The sequence below is a fragment of the Stegostoma tigrinum genome, chromosome 28 (assembly GCF_030684315.1).
Source record: "Stegostoma tigrinum isolate sSteTig4 chromosome 28, sSteTig4.hap1, whole genome shotgun sequence".
NCBI classification, from domain to species: Eukaryota; Metazoa; Chordata; class Chondrichthyes; order Orectolobiformes; family Stegostomatidae; genus Stegostoma; species Stegostoma tigrinum.
Window position 1 is genome coordinate 13628523 of NC_081381.1, and position 19980 is coordinate 13648502.

A 19980-nucleotide genomic window follows, 5' to 3' on the forward strand; every position below is an offset into this window, starting at 1 on the left:
AAGTTGAAAGCATGTAGAATTTGTGAAGCAAATACTGAAAAATTACAATCGTAAGCAAACCATAGGCTCTTCAGGGCGAACAGAAACTGACTAACCTTTTAACAGCAAGTAACGGGAAATATTTGCTTACTAAAACACAAATGCACAATTATTCAATGGGCAATTTTAATGAAATATTAGATCTGTTTCAGGAAAATGCTCCACTTGGGTGCTTTTGCAGTGTTCTATCTATATCTGTTTGTTTTCTTAAATTCTCAACAACTTTGTAACAGCAGATTTTATTCAATAGTGAGTGCAATGAGCACACAAGAAAAATAATATGGTGAAAAGTAAAACATAATGCAGAGCTAAACTGGTTTAAATCCTGGTGATGTGAACATTGATTATTCTTAACTGTACAGCAGGAACTGTTAAAGGTTGTTGTGTCAAAATCTGAATCACGTTACTAATTCAATTTTACACATTTGTGTTTTTTTTAAGTAATGTGATCATTGAACTTGAACAAGCTTGTAATCTGGTTACATATAATTTTAATACCGATGGAATGAAGACAGAAATCGTTAGAAAAAAATCAGGTGGGGGTTGGGTTCAGTTGCATGGAAAATTATGGAAAATATTAAGGTGGTCCGGGGGTTATTACATTTTCCAGAAAAAGTAAGAGGAAACAGAGTGTGGAAAAGGTGAAGGAGTTCACTTCGGGCACAGCAGATGAGGGGACAACTATGAGAAGGGGTCAGTCAAAGCAGGACTGAGGGTGTTGTACTTAAATGCATGTAGTATATGAGACAAGGTAAATGAGCTTGTAGTGAAGATTGAAATTGGCAGGTATGATGTGGATGTCACAGAAGTGGCTGCAAGGGGATCAGGGCTAGGAACTAAATATCCAAGCATCTGCATTCTATCAAAAGGACAGATAGATAGGCGGAGGAGACGATGTTGCCTTGTTAGTAAACAAAATTAAGTCAATAGCAAGGAGTGATATAGAGTTGGAAGGCGTAGAATGTGTGTGGGCAGAGTTAAGGAACCGCAAAGTAAAGAAAGTCTCCGATGGGAGATGTGTCCAGGCACCCTAGTAGTAGTAGTACATGGGGAAGAAAATAAATCAGGAGATAGAAAAGGCATGTAAGAAAGGCACCAGTACAATAATCTTAGGGGATTTCAATATGCAGGTGCACTGGGAAAATCAGGTTGGTAGCACATCTGAAGAAAAAGAATGATGGCTTTTTGGAGGAGCTTGTGGTAGTGTCCATTAGGTAACAGTAAATTCTGGATTTGGAGATAACAAAGTGTGGAGCTGGTTGAACACAGCAGGCCAAGCAGCATCTTAGGAGCACAAAAGCTGACATTTCGGGCCTAGACCCTTCATCAGAAAAGGGGGATGGGGAGAGGATTCTGAAATAAATAGGGAGAGAGGGGGAGGCTGACCGAAGATGGATAGAGGAGAAGATAGGTGGAGAGGAGAGTATGGGTGGAGAAGTAGAGAGGGGATAGGTCAGTCCGGGGAGGATGGACAGGTCAAGGGGGCAGGATGAGGTTAGTAGGTAGGAAATGCAAGTGTGGCTTGAGGTGGGAGGAGGGGATAGGTGAGAGGAAGAGCAGGTTAAGCAGGTGGGGACGAGCTGGGCTGGTTTTGGGATGCAGTGGGGGGAGGGGAGATTTTGAAGCTGGTGAAATCCACATTGATACCATTGGGCTGCAGGGTTCCCAAGCGGAATATGAGTTGCTGTTCCTGCAACCTACAGGTAGTATCATAATGGCACTGCAGGAGGCCCAGGATGGACATGTCGTCTAAGGAATGGGGGGGCGGGGGGTAGATGAAATGGTTCACGTCTGGGAGGTGCAGTTGTTTACTGCGAAACGAGTGTAAGTGTTCTGCAAAGCAGTCCCCAAGCCTCTGCTTGGTTTCCCCAATGTAGAGGTAGCCATACAGTGTACAGCGGATGCAATATACCACATTGGTGGATATGCAGGTGAACATCTGCTTAATGTGGAAAGTCATCTTGGGATGGGGGTGAGGGAGGTGGTGTGAGGGCAGGTGTAAGTGCCAGGTGTGGTGGGGTTGGAGGGGAATGTGGAGCGGACAAGGGAGTCACGGAGAGAGTGGTCTCTCCAGAAGGCAGACAAGGGTGGGGTGGGAAAAATGTCTTTAGTGGTGGGGTCGGATTGTAGATGGCAGAAGTGTCGGAGGATGATGCGTTGTATTCGGAGGTTGGTGGGGTGGTATTTGAGGACTAGGGGGATTCTCTTTTGGCAGTTATTACAAGGGCGGGGTATGGGAAATGCTGGAGACGCGTTCATGGGCGTTCTCGAGCACTGCAGGGGGGAAGTTGCAGCGCGTGAAGAAGGAGGACATCTGGGATGTGCGGGAGTGGAATGCCTCATCCTGGGAGCAGATGCGGCGGAGGCAAAGGAATTGGGAAAAGGGGATGGAATTTTTGCAGGAAGGTGGGTGCAAGTCGGTGGGGTAGGTTGCAGGAACAGTAACTCATATTCCGCTTGGGCGTAGGTTGCAGGAACAGCAACTCATATTCAGCTTGGGAGCCCTGCAGCCCAATGGTATCAATGTGGATTTCACAAGCCTCAAAATCTCCCCTCCCCCCAGAGCATCCCAAAACCAGTCCAGCTCAGCCCCGCCTGCCTAGCCTGTTCTTCCTCTCACCTAACCCCTCCTACCACCTCAAGCCGCACTTCCATTTCCTACATACTAATCTCATCTGCCCCCTTAACCCTTCTGTCCTCCTAGACTGACCTATGCCTTCCCTATCTCCCCACCCATACTTTCCTCTCCATCTATCTTCTCCTCTATCCATCTTCAGTCCACCTCCCCTCTGTCCCTATTTATTTCAGAATCCTCTCCCCATCCCCCTTTTCTGATGAAGGGTCTAGGCCCGAAACGTCAGCTTTTGTGCTCCTAAGATGCTGCTTGGCCTGCTGTGATCTTCCAGCCCCACAATTTGTTATCTTGGATTCTCCAGCATCTGCAGTTCCCATTATCTCTGATCACAATTCTGGATTTGGTGTATGTAATGAGGCAAATTGGATTAGGGAGCTTAAGGTGAAGGAATCCCTATGGGTCAGTGAACATAACATGATAGAATTCACCCTGCAGTTTGACGGAGAAGCTGGAGTCAGATGTAACAGTATGACAATTGAGTAAAAGTAACTACAAAGACATGATGGAGGAGCTGGCCAGAACTGATCGGAAAGGGAAGGGAAGGTGGTGGAGCAACAAGGCAGGGGGTTTCTAGGGATTATTAGGGAGGTGTTAGCAGATATTCATCCCAAGGAAGAAATGTACTAAAGGGAAGATGAGGCAACCGTTGCTGACAAGGGAAGCCAGGGGCAGCATAAAAGCAAAAGAAAAAAACATACAATGTGGTGAAGTTTAGTGGGAAGCCAAAGGATTCGGACGCTTTTAAAAACTAGCAGAGGACAATTTAAAAAGCAATATCAAGAAGAAGATGAAATATTGGTGTAAGCTAGCTAGTAATGTAGATGAAGATTGCAAGAATCTAAAAAGGTAAGACAAAGACGAAACTCGGCATTGCTGGAAAATGAAGCTGGAGAAGTAGTGATGGGGAACAAAGAAACGGCAGAGGAACTGAATGGGTATTTTGGATTAGTTTCACAGTGGAAGATACCAACAGCGCTCCAGAACTTTAAGAGAGTTGGGGATAGAGATGAGTGTACTGGCTATCACTCTGGAGATGGTGTTGGGAAGCTGAAAGGACTGAACTTGGATAAACCACCTGAACCACATGGACTATGTATCAGGGTTCTGAAGGCAATACCTGAGGAGGCTGCAGAGGCATTGGTGGCAATCTTTCAGGTAACAATAGAGTCAGGGAGGGTCCCAGAGAACTGGAAAATAGCTAAGAAAACACCCCTATTTAAGGGAGGGAGGGAGTCAGGAAACTATATGCTGGCGAGCCAGACCTTGGTCATTGATAAGATTTTTATAATTCATTATTAAGGATGAGATTGAGGAGTGTTTAGAAGTGCATGGTAAAAATAGGACTGAGTCAGTATAGCTTTGTCGGGGGAAGTCATATCTGACAAATTTGTTAGAATTCTTTGACAAGGTAATGAGCAAATTTGACTAAGAAGAGCCAGTCGACCAGATCTATTTGGATTTCCAGAAGGCCTCTGACAAAGTAATACACAGGAAGCTGCTGAATAAGAGTCCGCAGTGTTAGGGGCAAGGTACTGGCAAGGAAAGGGGATTGGCTGACTGGAAGCAAGTAGGGATAAAGGGGTCTTTTTCACAATTGCAACCAGCGACTACTGGAGTTCCAAAGGAATGTGTACCGGACCACACCATTCAAATTATCCATTAACAATCTGACAAAGGAACTGAGAACATGTTGTTCAGTTTGCAGATAACACAAAGATAGGGGGAGGGACAGGTAGTGTTGAGGTAGCAGGGAGGCATCAGAAAGACATGGACAAGCTAGGAGAATGGGTCAAGAAGTGGCAGATGGAATATAATGTGGGAAAGTGTGAGGTTATTTACCTTGTAAGGAATAATCAAGGCATAGACTATTTTCTAAATGGCGAGAGGCTTTAGAAATCTGAAGCACAAAGGGACTTAAGAATCCTACTTCAGGATTCTCTCAAGGTCAACATGGAGTTTCAAATGGCAGTTAAGAAAGCAAATGCAATGGTAGCATCCACTTCCAGTTGGCTAGCAAACCAGACCAAAGATGTACTGCTGAGGCTGTTTAAGCCTTGTTGAGACCACATTTGGAATATTGTGAGCTTATTATTGTTTTATGTCCCATATCTAAGCAAGGATGTGCTGGAACTGGCGCAAGTCTACAAGATTAATCACAAGGTCGAAGGGCTTGGGGTTGAGTGTCTGGGTCTGTACTCCCAGATTAGAGGGATGAGAGGCAATCTGATCGAAACAGAGTACTGAGGGGTCTGGATGAAGTAGATATGGAGAAGATGTTTCCACTTGTAGGAGAGTCTAGGACCCAAGGGCACAGCCTCAGAGTGAAGGTTTGACCATTTAGTACTGAGATGAGGAGGAATTTCTTCAGACAGAAGATGATTAATGTGTGGAATTCACTGCCACAGAGGACTGTGAAGGCCAAGTGATTGAGTGCAGCTAAAATAGAGATGAGTGCTTGGTTAGTAAAGGGCTCAAAGGTTACTGGGAGATGGCAGGAGAACAAGGTTGAGAAACATATTAGCCACGATCAAATGGTAGAACATGAGTGATGGACCAAATAGCCTAATTCTGCTCCTTTTTCTTACGGACTTAGGCGAGGCATCATCTATGATGGAGGAAACAATGAACTTTATATAATTTCTTATACCTCCTGTGGATGACTGTTTGAAAACAGAACCACTCTCAAGCCATGTTTAACTATGGTTAGGGTGGATGAGGAGGAATAATTTAAATAAAACCAATAAGGATTTACGTATTGAGCTATACAGAGCAAGGTGACCGCTGTTTTGATTTTGGTTTAGCTATAAATCTCTGACATTTGAGGTTTGAACACTGTTCATCTGATTTAGAGACCTGAGTGCCTTCTCTTGTTTGACATTTCAGTATTTTACTGAAGGAGTGGTGTACCGTCTGAGGCTTCTGGCCTCATTTTTAAACAGCACATTCCACCTCTCATGAAACTCCTGCAGAAAAGACAAGAACTGTTGGATTCACAAGGTAGGCTTCTTTCCACTTCCCTGCTGCTGGGTCCCACTTACCCACTTAGCCTATACCCCAAAGCTTCCGAGTACATCTAACAGGCCCACTATATTCCCCTCAATTTTTCAGATCTCATTCTTGAAACATCCAATCTTTCTACCAACCCTTCTAGCTTGCCCAGTATTTCAATGCCTCCTTCCTCCTCTTTTATATTGTTCTCCCAAACAGAACATGGAGCTGAGTGAGGGCTGTCCACCTGATGGCCGACTCCCAGTGTTAATCAGGTCCTGCCATTAGACTGGATGGGCCATGAGGAATACCCATTTTCTTGTTTTTATTTAACTCAAAGCAGGTGCTTTGCCTCCTTTCTGCTTCCAAAGAAATATTCAGCCTAGTATTTTACAGAATTACGATGAAACAAAATAAATTTATTATACATCCATTTTAATGAAAAATTTAAGTACTGATAAAACCTTGAAGTAATCAACAGTATTACTTTGCACAGACAAATTAAATCCGATTAAGAATGCAGAAACTAATTTCAATGCATCCAAAAGTTCTGAGACAACTTTATTCACTGTAAATTATAGTCCAAAAAGGTACCAGTCATCATTTACAAAATCAGTCACCAGGCCAAGAAAGACTGATGTCTATTTACCTGAACCTCATCTTTTTTTTATTGTCGTTTCCATAACAATTTCAAACTTTATGTAATCCAAATTTGGTGCTCATTTGCATCTTCCAATCTTCCAATCTTCAAAGACAGGCATGAGAAATTTTGTTGAATGAGCTGCAGAGATCTCACTTTCTGTACCAGGTCCAAGATAAACTTTCAATTTGAAATGCCTTTTCTGTAGATTAATCAATGGCAACATCTTCACTTTCAGTTACCATAGGCTCAAGGTGGCGATCAGATTTCTTCTTTCCTTTTCCTGTTGGGACTGCTCTCTTCTCTTTCTGCTCCGCATTACTGGAAGCTAGTTCATTACATTTCTCCGTAATGAAGTTCAGCTGGAAAAGCAATAAATCAAACTTTTAAGCTTTGAGTAATGTGCTTTATGTAGGATGAAAGCACGATATGTTGCTATCAAGTCTGTTGGGAGCACAAAGAACCATCTCTTGTATCTGGATTGCTATTTTGTGTGCATCACCATTAATTTTAAGGTTTCTAGTCAGTTTCTAGCTGGTCTATTCTCCAACCAAAGCTGTGATGTCATGAGCATCCAGGAGAGAGAAAACCTGGTCCTCACTATCATTTTACTCATCAAGCTGGTAGCTTTGCCAACTAAATAAATAATCATACTGCCAACTCTGCAATGGGAAGCAGTTTTCCATTGTATGGTAACAAGACTTAAAGAATGGGAATAAAAGCTAATGTACGCTGGTTAAGGAGTAGTGACAAGTGCTGTTCCACAGGGATTTGTGCTGCACTGATGCCTCAACTTTCCACCATTTATACCAATGGCTTGGTTGAAGGAATAGAGAGTTGGACATGTAGATATACTTCATTAGTGTAATACAATACTTTAAAGACATTTCAATTAAGCAAACCCTAATAAAGATATTAAATGTACAACTGCTACATCAACACTTCAAATTATTCAGAGTAAGCCAGCATTAATAAATTGTCATTTTGTAATATATGGTACTGCGGTTGCTGAGGGAAGGGGCAGATTAAATTAAGGGTCTGGTCATTTTGTTTGTGCACTCTGTGTTGGTTTTGACAAGGAAATGATTTGGGCTCTTATTGCGGTCATTCTGTATAAGTACCCAAGCAAAATGACATGACTATTGAGGCATGGAAGACCAGACTCAGAACTGATCCTGAGCGCACTGGAAACATTAAAGTATGATTAGCTGTACAAGCTTAAAGTTCTGAAAGGCACCAATAATCTTAAAGCAAATCAGCAGTCTTGACTAAAAGCTTTTACCTCCGATGTATGAAACACAGGTGCACAACTGGAAATCATCAACTGAGACAAAAAAATTGCCCACTTAATCCCCAAACAATGGAAATGCATAGCAGACTTCTAGCTAAATAACTTCAGGTTGAAGTGAATGAAAGAAGTGCACAAGTTGTGTGATTGAGAATAGATTTGAAGTTCATCAGCGATAGTGGATTTTGTATACCAGAGCATATTATTAGTAATGACACAGAACAGAAAATCCCAACTGTTTAGGCTCTGGTAGCACTGAGGTAAGTGTCCCAAACTGAAAGACTAATTGGAAAATTTATTTTAACAATCAGCTCTTTGATCCCTGTGCTGAGTTAAGCCATTTTCAGTCATCATTTGGGGATGCTGCATAAGGTTTCAGTCCCCAGGTGGCGAGGAATAAAGAATCAATGTTTCACTGCTGCACACCAATGTCTGATCAGGATAATATCAGACTGGTGATGACCTCACAGATGCCGAGTTTTCAGCTGCTAGATAGGTTTGAAGTCTGCTCCCTTCATCGTGGTGAATATGAGGGATGTGAAGATGGAACATGCCACATAATACAACAGATGTGAGGATGGAACTCAGTCTCCACAAGGGCTGTGCAGTGATCACTCTTACAGACGCATTTGCAGCAGGCAGATGGGCAAGGATGAGTTCATGTATGTTTTTCACTCTTATTGGTTCCCTCATTGCCTGCTGCAGATCAAGGCTAGCAGCTATATCCTTTCAGGCTCAACCAGCTCAGGCTGTTGCGGCGCAGCTATAGCTCTCATCCACAGTACATTCAGCACTCTCACTACTCAGTGCTTCATCCAAGTGTTGTTCAACATGAAGGTGCACAGATTCATCAGCTGGTGAAGGAGCAGTATGAGGTAATCAGTCGGAGGTTTCCTCGGTCTGATGCTATGACTCTTCAGGGAGTCTGGAATCAACACTGATTGTATCAATATAGTGGGGAGCTGGAGGTACACAGCAGGTCAGGTAGCATCAGAGGAGCAAGGAAGTCAACATTTCAGGTCGGGACCCTTCATCAGGTTGACTTTCCTGCTCCCCTGACTCTGCCTGGCCTGCTGTGTTCCTCGAGCTCCACACTGTACTGACTCTGGCTTCAGCATCTGCAGTTCTTGCTATCTCCGAGTGACTGAAAACCCATCATTGATTGTATCATGTATTTTCCTCTTGGCAATATTTTCCTCAAGAAATATTTTAAAAACTGAATGAATCCATAGCAGTGTAATCTGCACATGCTAATATACTAAATGTTAACAGTCTGAATGCTCTTTCCTCAATGAGCATTCTATTAAGAACACTGTTAAGAATTTAAACATTGCTAAAAGAAGATATGAAGTTGAAGTTTTTTGTCTTGTACTCATCAGGACTGGGACATAAATCTTTAGAAAGAAAACAATAACTTATCACAATTTATCAAAGTAACCAAAAGCAGTCTATCAAAACTATCCTGCGTGATATTGGCTACCTTGATCAAATCATCACTCACAATATATTGCGTAAACTCAAAGCTACCACCTCAGGCCCTAACAAAAAAGGTGCTCAGTGTATCTCAGATTATTCCATATGGAAACGAGCCTTCAAAAAATTTGACCAACATGGTCCAACAATCAGCACCTTCTCCTCATGCTGTACAAATTGGTGTTTCTTCAAAGTCTGATTTCTTGCATCATGCTCATGATGATTGCAAGACGAAATGTTTGAACTTCATGCCTCTTTTTGGCATTGTTTATACACTATTAAGCTTTAGAGCATTTTAAATTGTGAGGGCAAATTTGGAACACAATATCATGACAAATATAAAAGAAAGTGCAATTTCACCAGGGCTTTGCTCCTCCTTGCCAGCAGTTTCACATCATCTGTGTTGACAGTGGTGCGCTTTCCATGTCTGTTGAAAGAAATTAAAGTTTGCATTACTAATATTGAAATTACTTTGGGAAATGCACTTATTCTTCAGGAGAAATTGCATTTCTTAATATATAATTTAAAAGGCTGTGTCAGCATTTGAGGATGGAATTATCACTAATATAATAATACACAGGTCAACCTAACGCTCCTGGGACACAGGTTCAAATTCTACTACGGCAGCTGGTGGAATTTTAAATTTCATTAATAAATCTGAAATACAAAGCTAGTCTCCATAATTGTGACAATGAAACTATTGTTAATTATATTATTTTAGTTAGGGAAGGAAAATGGATATTGTTATCTAGTCTGGCTTACATGCAACCCACTGCAACATGGTTGATTGTCTTCTAAAAAATGGACTGGCATGCCACTCAGTTCATGGGCAACTAGGGATGGACAACAACCAGAGCAACATTCAGATGCCAAAGAACAATATGGTGTAGGCCATCATATACACCTTGCCTTGAGCACATCTTCTAGGTTTCAGTGCTGTGCTCAGTGCTGCACTGCCCGTTCTCTCATTCAGAAGAGATAAAGCCCTGGGATTCTACATTGTTTCAGTAATTCAAATGGACCAAGTGGTCACTTCTGTGCTATTAATAGTCAAGATCCAAATGGTAATAAGGCACAAATGAAATTCTCATAATGCTTTACAAGATCAAGATAACAAGCTATTAATCAGTTTTATCAAAAACAAAGTTCAGTGAAAACCAAAAGAACTGTGGATGCTGAAAATCAGATGCAAAAACTGAAGTAGCAGAAAAGCTCAGCAGGTGTGGCAGCATCTGTAGAGAGAAATCAGAGTTAGCCTCACAAACCTTATTGAGTTCTTTGAGAAGGTGACCAAACAGGTAGATGAGAGTAAACCGGTTGATGTGGTGTATATGGATTTCAGCAAGGCATTCGATAAGGTTCCCCACAGTAGGTTATTGTACAAAATGCGGAGGAATGGAGTTGTGGGAGATATAGCAGTTTGGATCGGAAATTGGCTTGCTGAAAGAAGACAGAGGGTGGTAGTTGATGGGAAATGTTCATCCTGGAGACCAGTTACTAGTGGTGTACTGCAAGGGTCGGTGTTGGGTCCACTGCGCTTTGTCATTTTTATAAACGACCTGGATGAGGGCGTAGAAGGATGAGTTAGTAAATTTGCAGACGACACCAAGGTCAGTGGAGTTGTGGATAGTGACGAAGGATGTTGTAGGTTACAGACAGACATAGATAAGCTGCACAGCTGGGCTGAGAGGTGGCAAATGGAGTTTAATGCGGACAAGTGTGAGGTGATGCACTTTGGTAGGAGTGACCAGAATGCAAAGTACTGGGCTAATGGTAAGATTCTTGGTAGTGTAGATGAGCAGAGAGATCTCAGTGTCCATGTACACAGATCCTTGAAAGTTGCCACCCAGGTTGACAGGGCTGTTAAGAAGGCATGCAGTGGTTTAGCTTTTATTAATAGAGGGATCGAGTTCCGGAACCAAGAGGTTATGCTGCAGCTGTACAAAACTCTGGTGCGGCCGCACTTGGGGTATTGCGTACAGTTCTGGTCACTGCATTATAAGAAGGATGTGGAAGCTTTGGAAAGGGTGCAGAGGAGATTTACTAGGATGTTGCCTGGTATGGAGGGAAGGTCTTATGAGGAAAGGCTGAGGGACTTGAGGCTGTTTTCGTTAGAGAGAAGGTTGGGAGGTGACTTAATTGAGACATACAAGATAATCAGTGGGTTAGATAGGGTGGACAGGGACAGCCTTTTTCCTAGGATGGTGACGGCGAGCACGAGGGGGTATAGCTTTAAATGGAGGGGTGAAAGATATAGGACCGATGTCAGAGGTGGTTTCTTTACTCAGAGAGTAGTAAGGGAATGGAACACTTTGCCTGCAACGGTAATAGATTCGCCAACTTTAGGTACATTTAAGTCGTCATTGGACAAGCACATGGACGTGCATGGAATAGTGTAGGTTAGACGGGCTTCAGATTGGTATGACAGGTCGGCACAACATCGAGGACCAAAGGGCCTGTACTGTGCTGTAATGTTCTATGTTCTAGCTCTGGTCGCCCTTCCCCAGAACTCTGACACCAAACCAGAAACGTTATCTCTGATTTCTCTTCACAGATGCTGCCAGACCTGTTGAGTATTTTCAGCATCTTCTGTTTTGGTACAAAGTTAAGGGAGTTCCTTGATATTCATTGGAAATGGATGCTCTCCAACACATCTCAGGCAATTTAATTGAACCCAAAAGGAAAGAGAAAAGAGACATTTGTTTCTGTTTTCTCAATCTCTCATGCACTTTTTTTGGAATTTAAAATAAAGCAAAATCAAACTGAAATGTTTTGGCAAAAGGTATCAGGAATAGTTAAATCCCATGAGTGAGCCATATCTGCCAGTGATATCTTAAAAGCATAAAAATAAATTTTCATTTTGCTTTAAATGATTATTGGTGTGCCCTATCCTCTTTCCCTAAAACTACCCAACAGTTTGGAGATGATTACATCATATTATAGCTTCTTCGGAGAAGTCACAAGGATTGCTGATCAATGAATTGACATGAAACAGCAAATCAGCTGCAGCACAGTATAGAGAATGTTCTCTATACTTTTGTATAGTTCTTCGCACATATTCCAGCTGGATTTTGCTTGACGCTGAAAATGGGAAATTTTCCAAATCAGAAACACTGACTTCAATCATTTAACAAAGGTCACCCAAAATCAGAAAAGAAAAATAGTCCATACAGCTTCTACTTTTGCCAATATGCACAAAAACAGTCAGGAAATCTCAGTCTCAAATGACCGATTGCAAACATACACCTACACACTCACATGGAATAAGCTGAAGTGTTATATATGGAAACCTGTGAAGTTAAGTCAATTCAATTTCAATCAGGAGGTTTAAACCACATCTGAATCTTACTTCAAACTCTTACAACTTATTTTGCTGAACAAAGGTTTTTTCTTCGGGTCATCAGTTTATCTCCATTTTAACGGTGCTTATGCCTATCTCATCAGGGATTTAACCATTTTAAGAGATCCTTATATTGCCTTCTACACTGGAGAAGTATAACTTACTTTGCAAAAAGCGCAAGGTCCGCAGCAAAATTCTCTGGAAAGAAAAATGGAAAAGGTTTTTAAAATAACTAATACCTAAAACCTTTATACATCATGAACGACTAACGATCAAATCTCAACACAAACACTCATCAGTCATGGATAAAAAGATTCAAACTGCTTAGATGAAGAAGCTAAAGATTAACAGTAAAATATTCCAAAACATCTCTTGCTCGCAACAACAGTCTCGCCAATTTCCAAACTGGTGAAGACGATACCTCACCAGGGAAAAACGGAGTGAAGTCAGGGCAGTGAGTGGATCCAGGCTATTCATAACCTCCCAACATATAAATTTCACTGGGCGAAGTAGGTTAAACTTGACCTGCAATGTCTAAATGAGACCTAAGACATAGTTTTCAGCAGCAAATGGTATAATAATGCTTATGAATACACTCCAAGCCAATTTCAGACTGCTAATATCAAGCTCAAAAGACTGTCAGCAAATTTCACTGTCCCTGTAACTCCAGAAGAACTTGGAAATATTTGTCTGCTTTCACATCTCAAAATGCTTCACAGCCAATTAAGTACTTTCACAGCACACTCATGGCACGAGGAACAGCAAAAGGATACATACAACTGTCCCCAGCAGTAACTACATCATCACTTGTAGTGGTTTGGGAATATCTGCTGGATATGGATATGCCCACCGTGATCAGTAGGCTTACAACCTTCCCAAAACCTTTTTCCATGCAGAAATACAAAGAACAAATACACAAGGAAACACAACTACAAATGTGCACACAGAGATAAAAACAGATATTGCTGGAAAAAACTCAGCAGGTCTGGCAGCATCTTTGGAGAGAAATAAGTGTTAACATTTCAGGTCGACTGACCCTTCCTCAGATTTCTCCACACAGATGCTGCCAGACATGCTGAGCTTTCCAAGCAACTTCTGCTTTTGTTTCTGATTTACAGCATCCACAGTTCTTTCAGTTTTACTTGTGCAAACAGTGCAATAAACCACAGTGACAGAAATGATAAGATAATCTTTCTTTTGGTGGTGAAGAGATAAATTTTGGACAGGGTACCAACGAAAGTCCTCTTCGTTTTGCACAGATCTTTGGATCAGTCACAATTATCTGAAACAGCAATTCACCATTTTATCTGAGGGAGAACACCTCTGACAACAAAGCTCTGAAGAGCCTCAAAGACAAACATTAAACAAAAATGTCTAGATACAGCACCAGTTACTAAATAGATTTGCTAAGTATTTGTATTAAACATAGAAAACTAAAACAATTAATCTAAACAATAGAACAAAATCACTGACTTAGGTATATTTTAATTTATTTTTCTTTAGAAGTTCACAATGTCACAGGACAAAATGTGACACCTCAATGCAGTTTTGAGGGAATGTGCATTGACAATGGAGTGAGTTAAACCCACGTGTCACACTGTGAGCCTATATAATCCTAAATTGGTTGTCTGCATAATTTCTCATGCATTCAAGGTCATCAGGCAAGTGTTGTTTATTTACAGAATCACTTTTAACATTGGACACTGTGCTGCGTGTTTTGCAAGCACAGGCTGGTTGGGTATGGTCAATATGTTGCTTGCTCCAAACATCCGAAAGGATGCGCTGTCTTATACAACTGGCCGGTCTTTGGGATGTAGGGCCTACATACCTGGCATCACACTAGCATTGAAATTCATATGCCACATTACTCATTTGTTTAAAGACAGAACATCTTTTGACTTGATGGCAGCATCCTCCTAGTGGGAAACATCACTTCAGTTGCTCCTGTATAATACTAGCTATCTACAAAACAGCTAGCTTCACCTGTGGCTCAAACCTTTGACATACCTTAGAGTAGTCTGAGGGAGACTGGGCATTTAGGACCAACAGTGACTGCCTTCTGGCTTTTGCACACTATACATTGAGAACCGAGGGTTTTCTACAACTGTCCATTGCAAACTTCTTTCACTGGTTAGTATATATGTTAGAATATCTACATCTGCATAAGCTGTAAGATTGTTGTTAATGGCAACCCTCATAAATAGAACCTAAGCCATTTATTCACCTTGCAAACCCAACACCAAAACAGTGCACATTAAGGTCATCCTGTTGGATAATGTTTATCCTGATCAGATCGCTTGCAAACTCAAAGGCCCCACGTCAGTCACTCTTGGTCCTGAATGCCCAGTCTACATCAGATTACTCTTAGATATGTCAAAGGTTTGAGCCACAGGTGAAGCTAGCTGTTTCATAGATAAATAATACTGTACAGTAACAACACAAGTGGTGTTTGCCATTAATAGAATGTTACAGACTCTTGTTACAGACAGAAATAACAATTATTCGCACTGTGCCTGTCTTAATTCAACAAAATTGGTGACAGTCATTTGCTGGTACATTCCAAGGGCAATGCCCTGACTAATCATAGTCAACTCGTCTGGTTTAAAATTAAAACAAAGTTTGGCAGTTAACTGTCAATCTTAATGGACACATTCTCCAGTGCAATGCCTCCATCAAAGTCAGTTTGACAACCAATCAGCATTCTCCACTTACGCACTATAAATGGTGGTTTTCCCGTTGAATTGGTATCCTTGAAAATTTTCGTGGTAAGCGCAAGACAGAAAAGTTTCAACAAAATACTTTTTATAGCAATACTCAAGCTTGTCATTCATTCATTCACTCAGTAGTATTGATACTTTGAAGAATGTCAAAACACAAACCAGAGTTAATGAAAATAAAAGCTGAAAAGATGATATGAATAAAACTAATTACAATCGAAACAATCTGTAGTACATCCATGTACTATGTTACAGAATTACAGAAATACTCACAATGGACTGGAAAACACACATTGCACTGAATGGTTACATAATCTTTTAATTTATATATACACTGATCTTCAATCTCAGAAAGGGCAAGATGGGAAGAAGAATTACAGTTAAGCCATTCCAGGTCAATGTCCCACATATATCACACCATTGGTTACACAGCGGCACCAATAAAAGTCTATAAAGGAGAAAGAGTCACCTATTGCTAGCGTAAAACTACAACAGCATGGTTGGTGCTTTCCTTTCTAACACAGGAACTGAGAAATAATGCACTCGAAGATCCAGATAAGATTTTGCAGGATGCACAACTTCAAAATGTTCTCACACCACCATTATATAATGCCACATCCTTTAGAAATACAGCCACCTTTGTAACAGGTGCAAAAAAGAAAATTCATTACTATGCGCAAGCAACTGCATGATGGAACCTGTTCTAAAACAGCACATTTATTTGCAGCAGGAAGCAGGATATTGCTAAACAAGCAGTGTCATTTCCCAGTCTGTGTTGTACTTGATTCAGGAGTGAGCGCATGAACAAAAAGCAATCCATAGCAGGAATCTTAGGCTATGTTAATTTTAGGTACACACACTCCACACAGAACCTAAATGTCAGAATATTAATGCACATTTCACACACACAAGACATTTTTTGTTGCATGCATGTTGCCAAGTTTTGACCCCAATTCAGTACAATGCTCATCTAAAAACTGGATTCCAACAGAAACAAAACAGAAGTCTATTAGCTAGTACTTGTCAAAGAGTGTATCAAACTTTTAACAAGTTATTCATTATTATCACCACCATGAAAATGTTACAACAGGTCAAACATTGGAGCTTGTAACACTGTCTGTCCAAATCTGAAAACAATAACTCTAAGTAGGAAGCAAGAAATATGACAGCTGCGAAACAGAGGGCTGACAAAATAGAAAAAAAGACTTTTCTAGGAGCCTAGCACCTTTGTTAGCATCACATATCACTGTTCCACACACACTTCTCAATACACTAAAATGCTTTACTTTTTATTTAAAGACCATTATTTGAAAACACAATAATCCCAACCCCGTTATATGTCTCAGAGATAATGGGAACTGCAGATGCTGGAGAATTCCAAGATAATAAAATGTGAGGCTGGATGAACACAGCAGGCCAAGCAGCATCTCAGGAGCACAAAGGCTGACGTTTCGGGCCTAGACCCTTCATCAGAGAGGGGGATGGGGTGAGGGTTCTGGAATAAATAGGGAGAGAGGGGGAGGCGGACCGAAGATGGAGAGAAAAGAAGATAGGTGGAGAGGAGAGTATAGGTGGTGAGGTAGGGAGGGGATAGGTTAGTCCAGGAAAGACAGACAGGTCAAGGAGGTGGGATGAGGTTAGTAGGTAGGAAATAGAGGTGCAGCTTGGGGTGGGAGGAAGGGATGGGTGAGAGGAAGAACAGGTTAGGGAGACAGAGACAGGCTGGGCTGGTTTTGGGATGCAGTGGGGGGAGGGGAAGAGCTGGGCTGGATGTGTGGTGCAGTGGGGGGGAGGGGACGAACTGGGCTGGTTTTGGGATGTGGTGGGGGAAGGGGAGATTTAGAAGCTGGTGAAGTCCACATTGATACCATTGGGCTGCAGGGTTCCCAAGCGGAATATGAGTTGCTGTTCCTGCAACCTTCGGGTGGCGTCATTGTGGCACTGCAGGAAGCCCACGATGAACATGTCATCTAAAGAATGGGAGGGGGAGGTAAAATGGTTCGCTACTGGGAGATGCAGTTGTTTATTGCGAACCGAGCGGAGGTGTTCTGCAAAGCGGTCCCCAAGCCTCCGCTTGGTTTCCCCAATGTAGAGGAAGCCACACCGGGTACAATGGATACCGTATACCACATTGGCAGATGAGCAGGTGAACCTCTGCTTAATGTGGAAAGTCAACTTGGGGCCTGGGATCAGGGTGATGGAGGAGGTGTGGGGGCAAGTGTAGCATTTCCTGCGGTTGCAGGGGAAGGTGCCGGGTGTGGTGGGGTTGGAGGGCAGTGTGGAGCAAACAAGGGAGTCACGGAGAGAGTGGTGTCTCCGGAAGGCAGACAAGGGTCGGGATGGAAAAATGTCTTGGGTGGTGGGGTCGGATTGTAGATGGCGGCAGTGTCGGAGGATGATGTGTTGTATCCGGAGGTTGGTGGGGCGGTGTGTGAGAACAAGGGGAGTCCTCTTTGGGCGGTTGTGGCGGGGGCAGGGTGTGAATGATGTGTTGCGGGAATTGCGGGAGACGGGGTCAAGGGCGTTCTCGATCACTGTGGGGGGCAAGTTGCGTTCCTTGAAGAACTTGGACATCTGGGATGTGCGGGAATGGAATGCCTCATCTTGGGAGCAGATGCGGCGGAGGCGGAGGAATTGGGATTAGGGGGTGGAATTTTTGCAGGAGGGTGGGTGGGAGGAGGTGTATTCTAGGTAGCTGTGGGAGTCGGTGGGTTTGAAATAGACATCAGTTACAAGGTGGTTGCCTGAGATGGAGGCTGAGAGGTCCAGGAAGGTGAGGGATGTGTGGGAGATGGCCCAGGCGAACTGGAGGTTGGGGTGGAAGGTGTTGGTGAAGTGGATTTACTGTTCGAGCTCCTCTGGGGAGCAAGAGGCAGCGCCAATACAGTCATCAATGTAACGGAGGAAGAGGTGGGGTTTGGGGCCTGTGTAGGTGCGGAAGAGGGACTGTTCCACGTAACCTACAAAGAGGCAGGCATAGCTGGGGCCCATGCGGGTGCCCATGGCCACCCCCTTTGTCTGTAGGAAGTGGGAGGAATCGAAAGAGAAGTTGTTGAGGGGGAGGACGAGTTCAGCTAGGCGGATGAGGGTGTCGGTGGAGGGGGACTGGTCGGGCCTGTGGGACAGGAAGAAGCGGAGGGCCTTGAGGCCATCTGCATGCAGAATACAGGTGTATAGGGACTGGACGTCCATGGTGAAAATGAGGTGTTGGGGGCCAGGGAATTGGAAGTTCTGGAGGAGGTGGAGGGCGTGGGTGGTGTCACGGACGTAGGTAGGGAGTTCCTGGACCAAAGGGGAGACAATGGAGTCCAGATAGGTGGAGATGAGTTCGGTGGGGCAGGAACAGGCTGAGACAATGGGTCGACCAGGGCAGGCAGGTTTGTGGATTTTGGGAAGGAGATAGAAACGGGCTGTGCGGGGATGGGGAATAATAAGGTTGGAGGCTGTGGGTGGGAGGTCCCCTGAGGTGATGAGGTCATGAATGGTGTTGGAGATGATGGTTTGGTGCTCGGGGGTGGGGTCATGATCGAGGGGGCAGTAGGAGGTGGTGTTGGAGAGTTGGCGTTTGGCCTTGGCGATGTAGAGGTCAGTGGGTCATACTACCACTGCGCCACCCTTGTCTGTGGGTTTGATGGTAAGGTTGGGGTTGGAGCGGAGGGAGCGGAGGGCTGCCCGTTCTGTGGGGGAGAGGTTGGAGTGGGTGAGAGGGGTGGAGAGGTTGAGACGGTTAATGTCTCAACGGCAGTTGGAGATGAAGAGGTCGAGGGAGGGTAGGAGGCCGGGGGGTGGTGTCCAGGAGGAGGAGTTGTGTTGGAGGGGAGTGAAGGGGTCAGTGGAGGGAGGGTTAGGCTCCTGGTTGAAGAAGTAAGCGTGGAGGCGAAGGCGGCGAAAAAACTGCTCTATGTCCAAATGTGACTGGTATTCGTTGATGCTGTAGTTTGGATTTCAATCTCACATCTTAAATTTGACAATTGGTGATGCTCATCACAGTAGGATCCACCACATTTTCCAACTGCAGTAGCTTCGGAACTTATATATTCATTTGCAAGGAACTCGTTACTTCAGTGACTAAGTTTTCTTAGCTCCTAGTTAATTGAGTATTCTTTTGTTGACAGGTTAAAACTCTCTCCCTCATACATCTTGCAGCCTCCTCCTCCCTACCTTGCACCTCACTTCTCTCTCATCTTAGTTCAATCACATCTTTCCTCCCCGCACATCTCCCGCAATACCTTCTTCCTTCCCCACACATCTTATAGCTGCCTTCCCTAGACCACTGAAACCTCTTTAATATTCTTCAAACCCTCCCCTTACAATCCCTGTCCATCTCCAGATGATGCCCCTACCCTGGGCCCAAGAGGCAGAACTTTTGAATCCAGGAAAATGCCCTTTCAGCCTCCCATCTCCTGGTCCATGATCCATCGCATCAGCCCACCACCCACAGCCCCTAAACCTTGGCTCTCACTGCTTCTCCAATCCTAGGTTATTATTCTCCAAAGCTTCCAAACTGGTAGTCTCATCAGTATAACAGCAGCAAGCACAGGATAGAGCCAGCATGTGATTGGAAGAGCAGTTCTTCAACATTTCCTTCCATTCTATTTACAATGGAGTAACTTTTCTCTAATTGGTGTCACCCATCCTTGAAATTTTCTTTCTGGGGAATTTGGGAGCGAACTTCTCAGCTGCCCTGTATATATTGAGCACTGCTTTGAGACAGGGAGAGGTACAGCCATGGAAGAATTTGAAATTGAATGTGAAATTTGAAACTGAAGTGTTGCTTAACCATGAACTAATGTAGCTCAGTGAGCATAAAGGAGATGGATGAACAAGATCTGATACAAATAAGATATGAATAGCAGAGTT

General features: G+C 43.2%; 1 protein-coding gene across 1 annotated transcript in view; it reads right to left on the reverse strand.

Annotated features, from left to right (window-relative positions):
- Positions 1–2936: 2936 nt before the first annotated feature.
- cenps (centromere protein S) overlaps positions 2937–19980 on the reverse strand; it is a 31104-nt gene continuing 14060 nt past the window's right edge. Inside the window, exons 3-5 of the mRNA XM_048561071.2 lie at positions 12568–12601; positions 9424–9490; positions 2937–6664 (exon numbers count right to left, since the gene is read on the reverse strand). Coding sequence (XP_048417028.1) covers positions 6512–6664; positions 9424–9490; positions 12568–12601 — 254 coding nt within the window. The 3' untranslated portion in view covers positions 2937–6511. The remainder of the gene's footprint in view (positions 6665–9423; positions 9491–12567; positions 12602–19980) is intronic.